At 39.4% G+C, this 13,667-nt stretch overlaps 1 protein-coding gene across 5 annotated transcripts in view; it reads right to left on the bottom strand.

Moving 5' to 3' along the window:
• Melk (maternal embryonic leucine zipper kinase) overlaps positions 1-13,667 on the bottom strand; it is a 62,565-nt gene that overhangs the window by 15,415 nt on the left and 33,483 nt on the right. For all 5 annotated transcript variants that reach the window (XM_051187698.1, XM_051187699.1, XM_051187700.1 and 2 more), the window contains 2 exons: positions 7,462-7,548; positions 3,792-3,911 (listed from right to left, as the gene is read on the bottom strand). In XM_051187698.1, the coding sequence (XP_051043655.1) occupies positions 3,792-3,911; positions 7,462-7,548 (207 nt within the window). The remainder of the gene's footprint in view (positions 1-3,791; positions 3,912-7,461; positions 7,549-13,667) is intronic.

Raw genomic sequence — 13,667 nt, 5'->3', positions numbered from 1 at the left:
CTCTCCAGCCCCATAAATAAGTAAATTTTAAAAGCACAGCATAGCTCATCATTTCTGCCAGAAGCAAATTAGCTTTACGAAATTTCATCCACAAAGGACACTTGGGGCCTGTGCTAACTCTACCACCAGAATAGCCTATTTTCCTTCATCCTTGCCCCATACAAGGATACTCTTATACAAGGATATATAGAGTATACTAGACATAGCCTAAAGGTTGAAGCTATGGAGCACACTGCTCACCATCTCAGGCAAATTTACTTGAATTCTAATACTTACATCCCTATGCCCTGACTTACAGCTAATGCAGTTGAAGGCCAAATCTTCTTATATCTACATTACTCAAACAAGTAACCTTCTTGCCCTCTCTACCTCCTGTGAGAGTTATCCAGGACTGCCAATTACTATCAATGAGAACTCACTGTATAGAGTGACAGGCTGAGAAAAATACTGATGTTAAGTCTAGGTCCAGTGGGGGAAAGTTCAGTGTCATGTAAATGATGGCTGGGATGACATTACCTACAGTAGGCAATAACCACACACACAGCATCTCTGACTGAACAATTCTATATACAAATTTCTCTAATTTTACAGTTATTTATTTCAGTGTGATTGTCTGTGTATATGCTCAACCGTGGAGATCAAACCACAACCTATGGGAACCAGTTCTCTCCTGCCATGTGGGACTTGGCTATCAAACTTAGTTAGGTTTGCCAGGTGTCTTTACTCACTGAGACATCTCCAGCCTACCACAGGATACATTTTCCAAAATCATTGTTTTGCCTCTCTCTTGCTCAAAAATCAGTGGTTCCCCCATGACCTACTACACAACAGACCACTGTGACACAGCATTTCAAAGTTCCCCAGAGTTTAGCTTGGCCCCATGAAGCAAATCTCACCACTGTCATCAGAATGCAACAAGTACAATTTGGTGCCTAAGCTCTGCTAATTACATTTATTTTGCCCCAATCACTATGCTCCCTCTTTTCCATTTTTTCTAAACTGAAACTCAACTGCTGGTCCAGTTTGGATCTCCCAAATGGTGGTCAATCCTGTTTTCCAAAGTCCCCTCAGGATACCACTTACTCTGGAACCCATTGCCTGAGGTGTAGAGTCCCTATGTCCCTATGCGTGTGTGCTTTGCCTCAGCATGACTACTTCAAAGGCAAGTACCACACTCAAACAGATCTGTTCCCAATCCCATGGTTCCTGAACACACTACTGCTGATGATTGTGTGGCCTTTGGTGATTCCTGAGCCAGACTTTATTATTATCTCACTGAAAGCAATGAAACTAATAAGTCAGAATTACTTATTTTCTCAGAAACAAAGCCCCAGAAAAAAGGACATCCTGGGGGCGGTGGGGGGGGGGAGCTATCAAAGAAACTATATGGCCTGTTCGAGGTTCATTGATTTGCATAAATTCCAGAAAAGAACTCAAAATTTTATTCTACTTATATTCTGGTCATTAAAAATATCTATCTGCTATAAAAATTGGTTCATTAGTATGTTCAAATAATGAAATTATTAGGTAAATATTCACTATATAATAAAATAAATACCTTCTCAGATCTTCCCACTTGGATACTTTATAGATCAAAGAAGCAATCCACTGAGACCACACCAACTCAGCTACAAGAAAATCCAATGGCTCAGGAGAATGTCCCAGGTATCTTCACTGAGGTGCGTAAATTAAAATGTTTAGCTAAAGTAACTATTCTAACTCTAGAGGTAAATAATACTTTTCTGCAACCATCCTGATCAAAAACAAAGTCCAAATTTTAATGTCCTCCTGAACCCAAATGAACCTGAAGGTTGAAAGGATTTGACTAAATTAGCAAGAAAGGGGATGGGTTGATTCACTAAGCATACAGGCAAAGACACGGGGTATTTGCCAACCTAACAAAATCCTCCAAAGCTAAACAGAACACCAGCATGGAGTGAGAATACCTCACTTCACAGACCACAAGGTGTTCAACTGATACTCTAGGCCTGTATTTGGTCAAAAGATCAAGGAGGGAGAAAAGATAGGAGATACAGAAGATCTAGCAAGACCCTACCTTCCACTCAGACTCACAGCAATAAAAAGCAAGCTCTAAAGGAGTAAAAGGAAGCTGCAGACGAATGATTCAACTAGAGAGCAAGAAAGCAGTGATTTTAACTTAACAGTTTAGAGATATTAAAAAAAAAAAAATGGCCTGATTCATGCCCATTTGGGTTATATTTATTCTATAAAGAGGGTCAATTGTGGACTCTGAATCCACAAAGAAACATTTATTTATTTATTTATTTATTTATTTATTTATTTATTTATTTCATTCTGTGATACTAGAGATCACACCTAGGGCTTCAGACAAACATGCTAAATGAACACTCTACCACCGAGCAACAGCTGCACCCTAAGGGATGTTTTCCTAATATTGAAGTCATTAAACTGCAATCTGAATTAAGCTGAGGGAAGATTATATTACAAAATCCCACACCCATCTAACAAAGTATTCAGACAGTTGTGTTTGCTTGTTTTACAGACAGGGCCTCACTTTGTAGCCACAGGCTAGCCTGAATTCATACATGTGCTGGCTACAGATAGCATTCTTCTGCATCAGCCTACCAAGATCAGACAGTTAAATTTTAAGCAATGGAAAGGGGGGGGGGGCGGCAGGTTTAAGAGTGGGAACAGTCACAGAAAAATAGCATATTTAGCTAAGAGTGGGGTAAAGGTGCTTGCTGACAAGCCTGACGACCTGAATTCAACCCCCAGAGAGAATCAATTGTCAAAAGCTATCCTCTGACCACCTGCATGCTGTAGTGTGTGCCCCCCCCCCAACACACACAATAAATTTCAACTATGGAAGATAGAAACAAATGAAAACAAATGTGAGCATCCAAGAGGAATGAGATGTTGCTTGCATCTATATAAATGTTCACAATAAAGGAAACACAAAAAGAATCACAATTTGATTAAAACCAACTGTCGCGGAATGAATTTACACGGCACAAGTTACAGCAACTGTAGAAACCTAAATCCCAACAATAACATAAACATGAAAGTGTTTATATTAAATACATCATGTCATATTAGATGTAATGTATCATGTATTCACAGGCCTGACCCCCTTTAAAAGGCCTGTATGCACAAGGGCAAGCAGAGACAGGAAGGACACATTAAAGATTAACTAAATCTGGGGCTTGAGAGATGGCTCAGTGGATAACATTGGCTGCTCTTACAGAGGACCCAGATTCAATTCCCAGCACCCTCAAAGTGGCTGACAACTTATATGCAACTCCAATTCCAGTGGATCTGACACCCTTTTCTGGAATTCTCCAGCACCAAACACACACAATAGTGTGTACACACACACACACACACACACACACACACACACACACCACTACTCATACACATTTTTAAAGTAATATATATATATTCTTTTTTTTTTTTTTTAAGAATAACTATATCATCTATAGCTTTTATCCCAAGTGCTGGGATAAAAAGGCATACATTACCACTGTTGGGCTAGAGGAAATGTTTTTAAAATACAAATATTAACTTCAAACTTGCAGAATTCAAGTTCAGAACTCCCATTTTTCTCTTCAAGAATGTTTAAATCAATTGGAAAGGACTCAGTGGTAGATTGCTTGCCTCGAATGTGCAAAGCCCGGGGTTCAACCCCAGGGCTGCAGAAGAAACAAGTTTTCTTGCATCTGGCTTGCTGATACCTGTGGCTAGTCTACTCATAAACAAGCTTGCTAGCAAGATGAGCAGGTATTCACTCAAGGGGTTCTAGAACTTGCCTTTGGAGTAGTACTGGAGGTTCCACAGGAGAAAGAGGGAAGCTGTAATCGAGCTGGCTTTCCTCGAGCCTTCTTGGCTAGAAGCAGAAGGTAGGTGGCCGTAAGGTGATCATACTGCCACTGAAGGAAAAGAAAATGGGTAGTTAAGATACTCGCAGTGTGTGAGGAAATACTGTTCTATTTAAAATTATTTTTTCAATCCAATAAGCATACAGAATTTAAGTCAATAGCCTTGGTATTTAACATACCTAAAACTGCCCTGCAAAAAAGAACTTATAAACACACTGAAATTATTTTGTTATCAATTTCAAGTTTCTAAGTTAATTTCCTTTGTAGTTCTAATTGTTTTATCTTCAGCTACTCTCCATAGAATTCAAAAGTATGGAAAAAAATAATACTTGTGCTGTATTATAACATATTTCCTATATACTTCTTCCATTTCCTCCTCTGGTAATTTTTAAACAAATCACTTCAAATTTAATCATTTTGAGTTTATAAGTAATATTCACAACTAAATAGGGGTAATGTTTTAAATATTTAATCATTATCCTGATATAACCATTCAGAATAGATACCAAGAGGTGACCAATAAGGTACTGAGGGCCCTGCCACATCAACTGTTAACTGTTTAGTTGTGAGATGTAGAGCTTAGGAAGTAGCTCAATTAATCTAGCATGTGCAAGACCCTTAGGGTTCAATCCTCAACATCACAAAATAAAAGTGGACAAGATACAGGGAAAGTGATACCTAGGGTATCTGGGACAGGTTAACAGCAAAGCAGTCAGTCAGGACAGTGGTTATTTACTAAGTATTACATACATATTTTAACATCTTAAAACCCACACTGATTGGTTATAAGCCCAGCAGCCAAACCACATAGAGCTAAAAACAAAAAAGATGCAAAAATAGGAGTAAGAAAAATTCAACATTCGTGTATTTGCTTTTGTTGTTTTAGAACTGTGTCATTCCTAAGATTAATTTATTTAAATTCATCACTCTTCTGATTGCCCCCAAATTCTAATAGTCTTACCTCTCAACTTTCATGGTACATCAGCTAACTTACCTCCTCCCTTCTCCTACAGACATTCCCAGATATTGGCATTCCTTGTGCCACCTGCCTGTCTAGCAACTTTTTCTCCTCCATGCTACAATGTACCCTCACTTTCCTAGATCCAAGCATTCTTTCTTGATTGGCACTCCTGTGATAGAAATCATCCTCCTGTAACTTTCTGAGGATTGACAGGAGGTAAATGTTTTAAAACCTCACATGTCTGATATATGACAACATTCTAGCCGTATGCTTGATTCTGGCTTGGTCAAGTAAAGCGTTAAAGACCAACAATAATTTTCACAGTTTGGAAGACACTATTCCTCTTGATTCTGGTACAGCTATTTTTAAAAGGTCTCCCTAATACCTACAACTTTGTATACTGTCTTAGTTTTGTCTCTGAAAACTTTTGTGGTCCTTCCCAGCTTCTAGAAATTCCACTAGAAGAAGCATTAATTGGTACATATGTTTTCATCCTCTGTGTTAAATTCTGGTTAATGTGAAGTTTTCTTTAATGGTTTCTTTCCCCTTCACTATTTAGCCTTTCTCAGCCTTCTAATTCTATCAACAGTAATATACACTACATCTTTCTTACCTCCTTATCTCTTTTTGACTCTCAGTCCTACTTTTGAAAATGTAACCTTAACTTTATTTTCAAACATTTCTATCAAGCTTTTCATTTCTAGACAGTTTAGAGTTACAAGGGCTAGCAATTAAAAACTCTTTATGAGCTAGACAGTGGTGACCCACACCTTTAATCCCAGCACGGCAGGCGGATCTCTGTGAGTTCCAGGATAGCCTGGTCTACAGAGTGAGTTCTAGGACAGCCAGGGCTACAAAGAGAAACCTGATTCAAAAAACAAACAAACAACAACAAAAGAAAGTTCATTATGAATGCATCTTATTTCTGAATATTATTCTTTTTTACCTATTCTCCCCATTCCCTGCATTATCTACTTTGTCTTTTCATTTTCTTCCTTCTTCCTTGTTAAATATCTGCAGTCTCTGCTGGGATCAGGTAACAGCTGCAAAAGCATGAAGTAGAAAGAGCGACCTGGGGTCCTCACTGCAGATTTCCAATCAACCTCAGATTCCAGCACTCTTGGCTCCCTTGGCTTTAGAGGTTGTTGGCACCACTGAATCTAGAGCAAGTATCAATTTCTTTTGTTAACTTTCCCATGACAAACACTTTCTCCTCAGCTTTCTCCAAACTTCTTTGTCAGCTACAATGTATCTATAAATTTCAAAATTTTATTGACACCTGCCTCATTCACATTTATAGATATATACATATGAATTTACGTATAGATATATATCATGGATAGTTTTTTAATTTTTAAATCCCTTTTTGTTTTAATGAGATTTCAGAAAATGTTTGCTGATTCAAAATAATAAAAGTCAGACTATGAGCCGGGCGTTGGTAGCTCACGCCTTTAATCCCAGCACTCGGGAGGCAGAGGCAGAAGGATCTCTGTGAGTCAAGAGGCCAGCCTGGTCTACAGAGCTAGGACAGGTTCCAAAGTGATACATAGAAACCCTATCTGGGAAAAAAAGAAACCCAACAACAACAACAAAAAAGTCAGACTATGAGCCTCTAATCCTACCAAAAAAAAAAAAAAGCTAAATCTAAGTAATAAAGTAATATTTAATGTTAACAAGTGCCCTCAAAAAGGGCATGACACAAAGAAGTCCCCCATCAACAACTGTTTTGTCAATTTTGTCTGTGAATATATGTAAATATGACTTGAAATTTTCAGCTAGCCCTATCAATCTAGAAGGGTCATAAAATACTGATGTTGGGATAATTACAGTGGACTTCTGTCTTTACTGCAGACACCTCAAAGGAAAGGGGGTACAAAAAAAGACTTCAGAGAAGGAACTGCAGAACTATATGAAAGTGATGTGCTTACACCATCCTTCATTTTCCCCGAATTATAGTCAAGATCCCACACATATCTATTGTGTCACTTTTGAAAGCATACTAAAAACTGATGAGAGACAAAGTAAATAGATAGTGTAGTTCAGTGGAGGAGCACTCATCTTGCACACCTGAGGCCCTGAGTTTAATCCCCAGTACCGCCAAAACAAGGGGAGTGGGTATTTACAGTCCAAGCACTGTAAATAATTTTTGGTTAGTGCTAAATTTTAGATATTTTATAAACAAGACTTTTTATTCAGTTTTAAGAATGTCCATGTGTTCTATGGTAAAAATCACCTCACATCAGCTTATGCATCTTTTCTAAACATACCTTTACCTCCCCCTTTCCCTTAACAAAAAGAAAGAAAATAAAAGACACCATTTTTATAACATTTTGTGCTATAGTCACTTTCTATTCCTCTTGCTATGATGCACAGAGAATGGGAGAAGGAAGGAAGTCAATGCAACTGCCGCCTGTTGACCTTCTAGGTTGCTCTGTCTAATACTGATGGTTTGCCTGTTAGAAAGAAGGTTCTTTCTCTAGAAAACTGAAAATACTTTTCAGCTTTTTAATGTTTATTTAAGGTTTATTTGGAAGGGGGGGTACACATCTGGAGGTCAGAGGGTCCAGTCTCCTTCTACTATGTGGGTCCCAGACCTTTAAGTTCATGCTGTACCAGAACTTAACAAAGATAATTTCTTACCAATGAAATTAAATCCTCCATTGTTTGCCTGTTGTTTCGGTGATGTACAGAAAGCTCTGTTATGCAATCCTCGTCAAGGTGAATCAACTATGAGACACAGTTTCACAAACGGTTAGGTTTACAAATATATTCTTTTTAAACTTAAAATCAACATAATCACTTCAAAAACCCCCACAGTAACATGTGGAAAGAACATGAGTTTTGGGTACACATCGACAGACATGATTTTTTTCTTTTTACAGTGCTCAGACTGGAACCCATAGTCTCACTTTAGTTACGCAGGTGCTCTCTGGCTGAGCTACAGGCTCAACCCACTAGTCCTCATTTGTCCACAAGCAATCAGAGGTGAACAACCATTTCAAGAAGATGAGTCCTTTCCTGGCTTTCATATCCCATCATCTAACTATTAAGAATGTTTCCACGCTGCAAAGAGATCCCATTCCTCCCCCATGTCAAATGCAAGCCCTGCCAGGCATTTTCTTCAAAGAGCAGCCATGTTTGGAAACCAGCATCGACAGGGGACAGAGATGGCTCAGCTGTTAAAGGCTGCAAGAATTCAGCATTGACACATCAGAGCTCAACGGGTAGCTCTGATGTGTTACACTCTGGGTCATATTTAGGTCTGCACTATTCCAGGAAGCCTTGTGACAGTGTGTGACAGATGTAGCACAACCACCATCACAATGAAGGTATAGATAGCATACCATAATGGTGAAACAAACCAAAACTCTGCTTAAATTCCAATTTGCTTAAGGACAGCAATTACAAGTCCTGCATGGTGGGACCTCACTAGGAAAAATGACAGGAATGGCCCTGTCTGAGCTGGAAAAAACTCAAAACACAGAATGTGACAACAATCTCAAGGAACGTGATTTCCAAAGTAAGACATTCACTTCGCAACAGCTTCAGAAAGTATGTCTTACTTTCTGCTTCAAGTCCTCCTCAGCAGCAAAGTGGGAACAGCTGGGGTGCTCAGCCACACTGTCACCTAAGTCTGTCCCCATGGGATCTCCAGCCACTGAGTCAGTACAGCGTGATAGCTCACAGGTTTTGAGATTAGACACATCTTGGTTTTAATTGTGACATCACTTTACAACCATTTAACCTTGAGTATGCCACTACACCTTTTGAGCTTGTTTTATATCTATAAAATATATGGTACATGCCTTTGCCATATATTTAACACACAGGAATACTCAAGGATAGCATCTAGACAAACAAGGTTCCCCCAAAAACTGTTAACTATTTTTATCAATATACACAATCCTATTTCCTCTTTAACTTGATAACCTTTCAGAAATTTAAATGTTTCATTTAAATACAGTTCACTTTCTCCTCCAAATGAACTACTTGGACTGAGATACAGCAGTATCATGACACATCCCTATGCAGAATACCACATGAGTAACAGTAAACTCAAAAGAAACTTATCCCACCATCACGAATGGAAAGAAACAGAAAAGACGATGGCCCTTCTGTGGTCCAGTGTTTCTGTTCCTTAAACTGGATGCTGAATCCTATTGACCAATGTGATAGTGTTAAGAAATGGGAATTTTGGAAAGTGGTTAGATATGAGTGGGACCCACCCTCCCGCACAACAACAAGAAGCCCCAAAGGCATCCATCCTTCATTCCTTCCACTATGGAAGGATGACATAATGTGAAGGAACCAACTACAAACAGAAAAGCACCAAGAAAAGCAAGTCATCACCAGACCCTTGGTCTTGAATTTCCCAGCCACCATCCAATATATAGCATTCTCTTCTAGGAAGTAGAATGCATTGAACAGACCAAGATAAGCTGGCACTATTGGCTGGACAAACACAAACTCAAGGGATATACATATATACCATCAGATTTTTGTGACTCTCAGAGTACAGATTCCTTATTCAGGATGATCTCAACCTCAAAAGCTCAAACACTTCAACGCCTAGTTGGACACCTTCTTACTGTTATCACAGCTCTAGTAAGAAGAGATTTACTGAGTTCCTTCCAGATCCTAGCTATCCCCTAAACAAGAAGCACTTCTCAGCCAGGAATGCCGCCCCTGCACTTCTAACACACTGGAGGTTAAGTCAGGAGGATCATCAAGGTGGTGGTGGCGCACAGCTTTAGACCCAGCACTCAAGAGACAGAGGATCTCTGCATTCGAGGCCAGTCTGGTCTATGAGTAAGGTCTAGGACAGCCAGGGCTACCCAGGGAAACCCTGTCTTGAAAAACAACAAAAGCAAGCAAACAAAGAGAGGAGAATCAAGAGTTCAAGGCCAAACTGGGCTATAGAGCAAATTCAAGGTCAGCAGAGGCTACATAGTTAGATCCTATTTTTATTTTATATTTTAAATATTAATTTATTTTAACCTTATATGCATGTGTGTGCCTGAGTGTATGTATGTGTACCACCTGCGACCTGGAGCCCAAAGAAGTCAGACTCTTTGGAACTGGAGTTAAAGATGGTTGTGAATCACTATATGGGTGCTAGAAACTGAACCCAGGCCTCTACAAAAGCAGTAAATGCTCTTAATTGCTGAGTCATCTCTCCAACTTTGCCAGACCCTATTTTTAAAAGAAAAAAGAAAGGCAAAGAATGAAAAAAAAAAAAAAATCAGGTGTGGCATGATGGCACAGTAAGCAAAGGCTTCTGCTACCAAGTCAATGACCTGGGATTGACTGCAGGGCCTCACATGGTAAAAGGAAAGAGCCAATTCCTCTGGCCTATTCTCTGTCTCTGCACCTCCTTCTCTCTGTGTGTCTCTGCCTGTCTGTCTGTCTGTCTGTCTGTCTCTCTCTCTCTCTCACTCACACACACACACACACACACACACACAAATAAATGCAAAAAAACACGCAAAACATTTTTAAAGGAAAAGACACCAGCCTGCCTATCTCTCCATATCTCCCTAGCCTGCACATCTACCATGTTACGCTCAGGAGAAGCTGGACAGGCATGAAGGCACTTTGCTTTCTACTGGACCCCTGAACTAGAAAAAAGGTGGGGTCACAAAGGTCTGAGAAAGGCTCTCACTTTAAACTGAGTCTTCCAAAGGCACACGATACTTTGATGGTACTCTGAATTCTCAGCTATGCATACTCAGGTTAAGGACAAAAACATGCATGTCCAAAAGTAGCCAATTATTTTGGATTATCCGTGCCTGCTACATTTCCTGTTCACTAGGGCAGAAAATGGAACTGAATATAACTTCTATTTGATACAATACTTAGGTACTAGAGCTGTGCATGAAAATAGCATGAGGAGATCATGCGTAGAATTATTACAGCATCTATGCCTTAAGTATCCAAGTAAATCGGAATTCTTTTTATAGTTCATTCTTGATAACACATTACTGAAAGAAAAAAACAAATACTTCAAAAAGCGACAACAATCCCTATACCTCTTCTATTCACAACTCATTTTACCTGCAACAGCTCTGTAAGGAGGCACAGAACAGATGAGTACAATGATGGGTAAAGGTACTCTATACAGACAGGGCACTGACTAAAATGCCCAGATTAGGGATGATGAAATGAAGATTAAGAAAAGTCAGTTATCTGCCCCATAAGACTGGCATTTTTGATTCCTGGCCCAGACTTTTCTAACATGCCATGATGCTACTTATCTATGATTCTGCATCAACAGACACCAAATAAAGAATGCTTGCCATAAAGATGCCATAAAGCCAGGGTGCAGGCCCTGAGGTTAATCCAGTTGATCTCTCAGGTCCTTTCTTTCTATGCTGCAGCCCTCCTGTCTTGATTCAAATTCTGGTTTTCCACAGTATACATACTAGCCACTTAATTGTAGACAAGTTACTTCATGATAATGTACACCCTTTGCTCCATCTGCAAAACAGGGCAATAGCAGTCCCTGCTTCTGAGAGCCAGTACAAAACCTGAACGAGTTAATAAAACCTATAGAACAATATTTGACCTAAAAAGAGTTCTACCCACATCATTCCATAATAAAATATAAAGCTTGATTCTTATAATAGCATGTCAGTGCAGTACTCAACAAATACTAGCAATTTCTAAACATTTGTTTTTATTATTGTGTGTGTATATGTGTCTAGGTGCCTGAGGAAGCCAGGTGCCGGATCCTCTGAAGCTGTAGTTACAGGAGGTTGTAAGCCATGGGTGCTGGGATGCAAACCTGGGTCCTCTGCAAGAACAGTAAATATGTGCTCTTAACCTTCGAGCCATAGTTTTGTTTGATTTTTAAGACAGGGTCTCACACTGTAGCTATGGCTGGCCTCGAACTCATTAGGTATCCCACACTGGCCTCAAATTCATGTCAGTCTTCTTGCTTTGGTTTCCCAAGATTTAGGATTGCAGTATGTACCAGCATACCCAGATTAGCAGTTGTTTTCCTTTCTTTTTTCCATGACACAGTCTCACTATGTTTCCAAGATCAGCCTCAAATTTGTCATCCTCCTGCACAGCCTCCCACGGAGCTTCGATTACAGATGTATGCTACCATAGCTAACTAGCAATTATATTAAGATATAAATAAAGCTGCCTGCCCTGGGAGCACTCAAAATTATGTTTTACTTTATACTATGCCCCAAATTAAAAAACAAAACAAAGACCATAAAACAAACCCACAAAACCTCTGATGCTGAAATATGAGACTGTTCTCAGGAGCACAGTTAGGAGGATCTGAGGTTCCAAGCCAGCCTTGGCTACATAGCAAGTCTGAGGCCAGCCTGGGCTACATGAGACTGTCTCTCAAAATCAAACAAGCAATGAGAGAGACTTACTTCATTTTGATACCTTTTCTAACATGAACAGTGGTGTATTTTATTAGAATCGTGGCTCAAAAGACATGCAAAGCCTTCTATACGTGGAGAAATGATGACCCCCAATGGCTGAACACAGGCATTTGCACCCCCCAATCTCCACCTCACAAAGGGCACATCAGTTTCCCTGTTCCTTCTGCTGAACTGCTCAGATACACACTTGGGCTCTAAGCATTGATAACCTCTAGATTAAGCTACATTTTCTCAATAGATATCCACTACATCATAAAGGGCCAGCGAGAATATCAATAAGAGATACAATAAGAGTTAGCCACCAAAGGAGACTCAACAAGGGAGAAGAGGCTTAAAGCAAAAGTCTACTTTTCTAAGACTAACTAGCAAGTGGGAAGAGAAATTATATTCACTGATGTGATTATTCAGGAAAGCAAATGCCCCATTTGTCTACATGTGAAATGTCTGAGACACCCCCACACCCCACTCTATCCTCCACCCCCCGCAAGCTATTCCAATCCGTGTGCATGTCATACACCGCTGTAGAAGTGGAGAAAAGTCTCAATTATCTGCAAAGGCTACAAAAACATTCCTCCCTTTTCTAGTTACATATATGGTGTATATGAATGGTGCATATATGGTATATGTACATGTGTGCGTTACATATACCCATGAGAACTCAGAGGGCAGGCATATTAGACCAGGTTTTAAAGTGTGATCCTTAGTCTCCTGAGGGCTTCCAGAGACACTATTTCTATAACACTATTTTTCACATTTCACAGTACTGACGTTTGAACTCATAACACAAAAACAATGAGAGAAACTGGTACTTCTACAGAAGTTAGACTGTTCCAAGACAGGTGTTTTGTCATGTACTCACAGATCCCCAAATAAGCCAGTTGCTATTAAGTCCTTGATGAAGCAAAGAAAAGAATTCTATTACATGTCAACACTGAACATGTGTGTTTTTAGTATAAGATAGAAATGTCAGGTGCAAAACCATTGCTGTCTGGAGCAATGTGACTAGGGTAAAGTTTCAATTAGCCATTTTAGTTATAGAATACCACTTCTTACTGGTTATTATGTTTGGGATATTTGGGAAATACTTTGTCAAAGCCAAACAAAATGAATTAACTGATGGTATTTGTTGCCAACAATGCAATTTTACTTACAAGAAAAAAATTAAGAATTTTAGAAAACTTGTGTCTTTCACACAAGTTTAACAGCTTTCCAACAGTGAAATGTTTTCCAATGAGATCAGTAGTGACTTTAGGGAATATGGTTCTTTTTAATCCTTTGTTGGACGATGTGTCAGCACTGGAAAAGTGTGCCACTCTAAATGACCAATACAGAGTGCTACATGGAGAAAAGAGCCCATGAACAGACTAGTGGGTTTTATGGAAGAGTCTAAAGAGCTCGCTGCTATGACTTCCTATTCCGCCTGCAATTAATCTTTAAGAAATT

This window comes from Phodopus roborovskii, unplaced genomic scaffold (assembly GCF_943737965.1).
Source record: "Phodopus roborovskii unplaced genomic scaffold, PHOROB, whole genome shotgun sequence".
NCBI lineage: Eukaryota > Metazoa > Chordata > Mammalia > Rodentia > Cricetidae > Phodopus > Phodopus roborovskii.
Note: the sequence above shows the minus strand (reverse complement) of the source record. Positions and strands in the feature narration are given on the sequence as shown.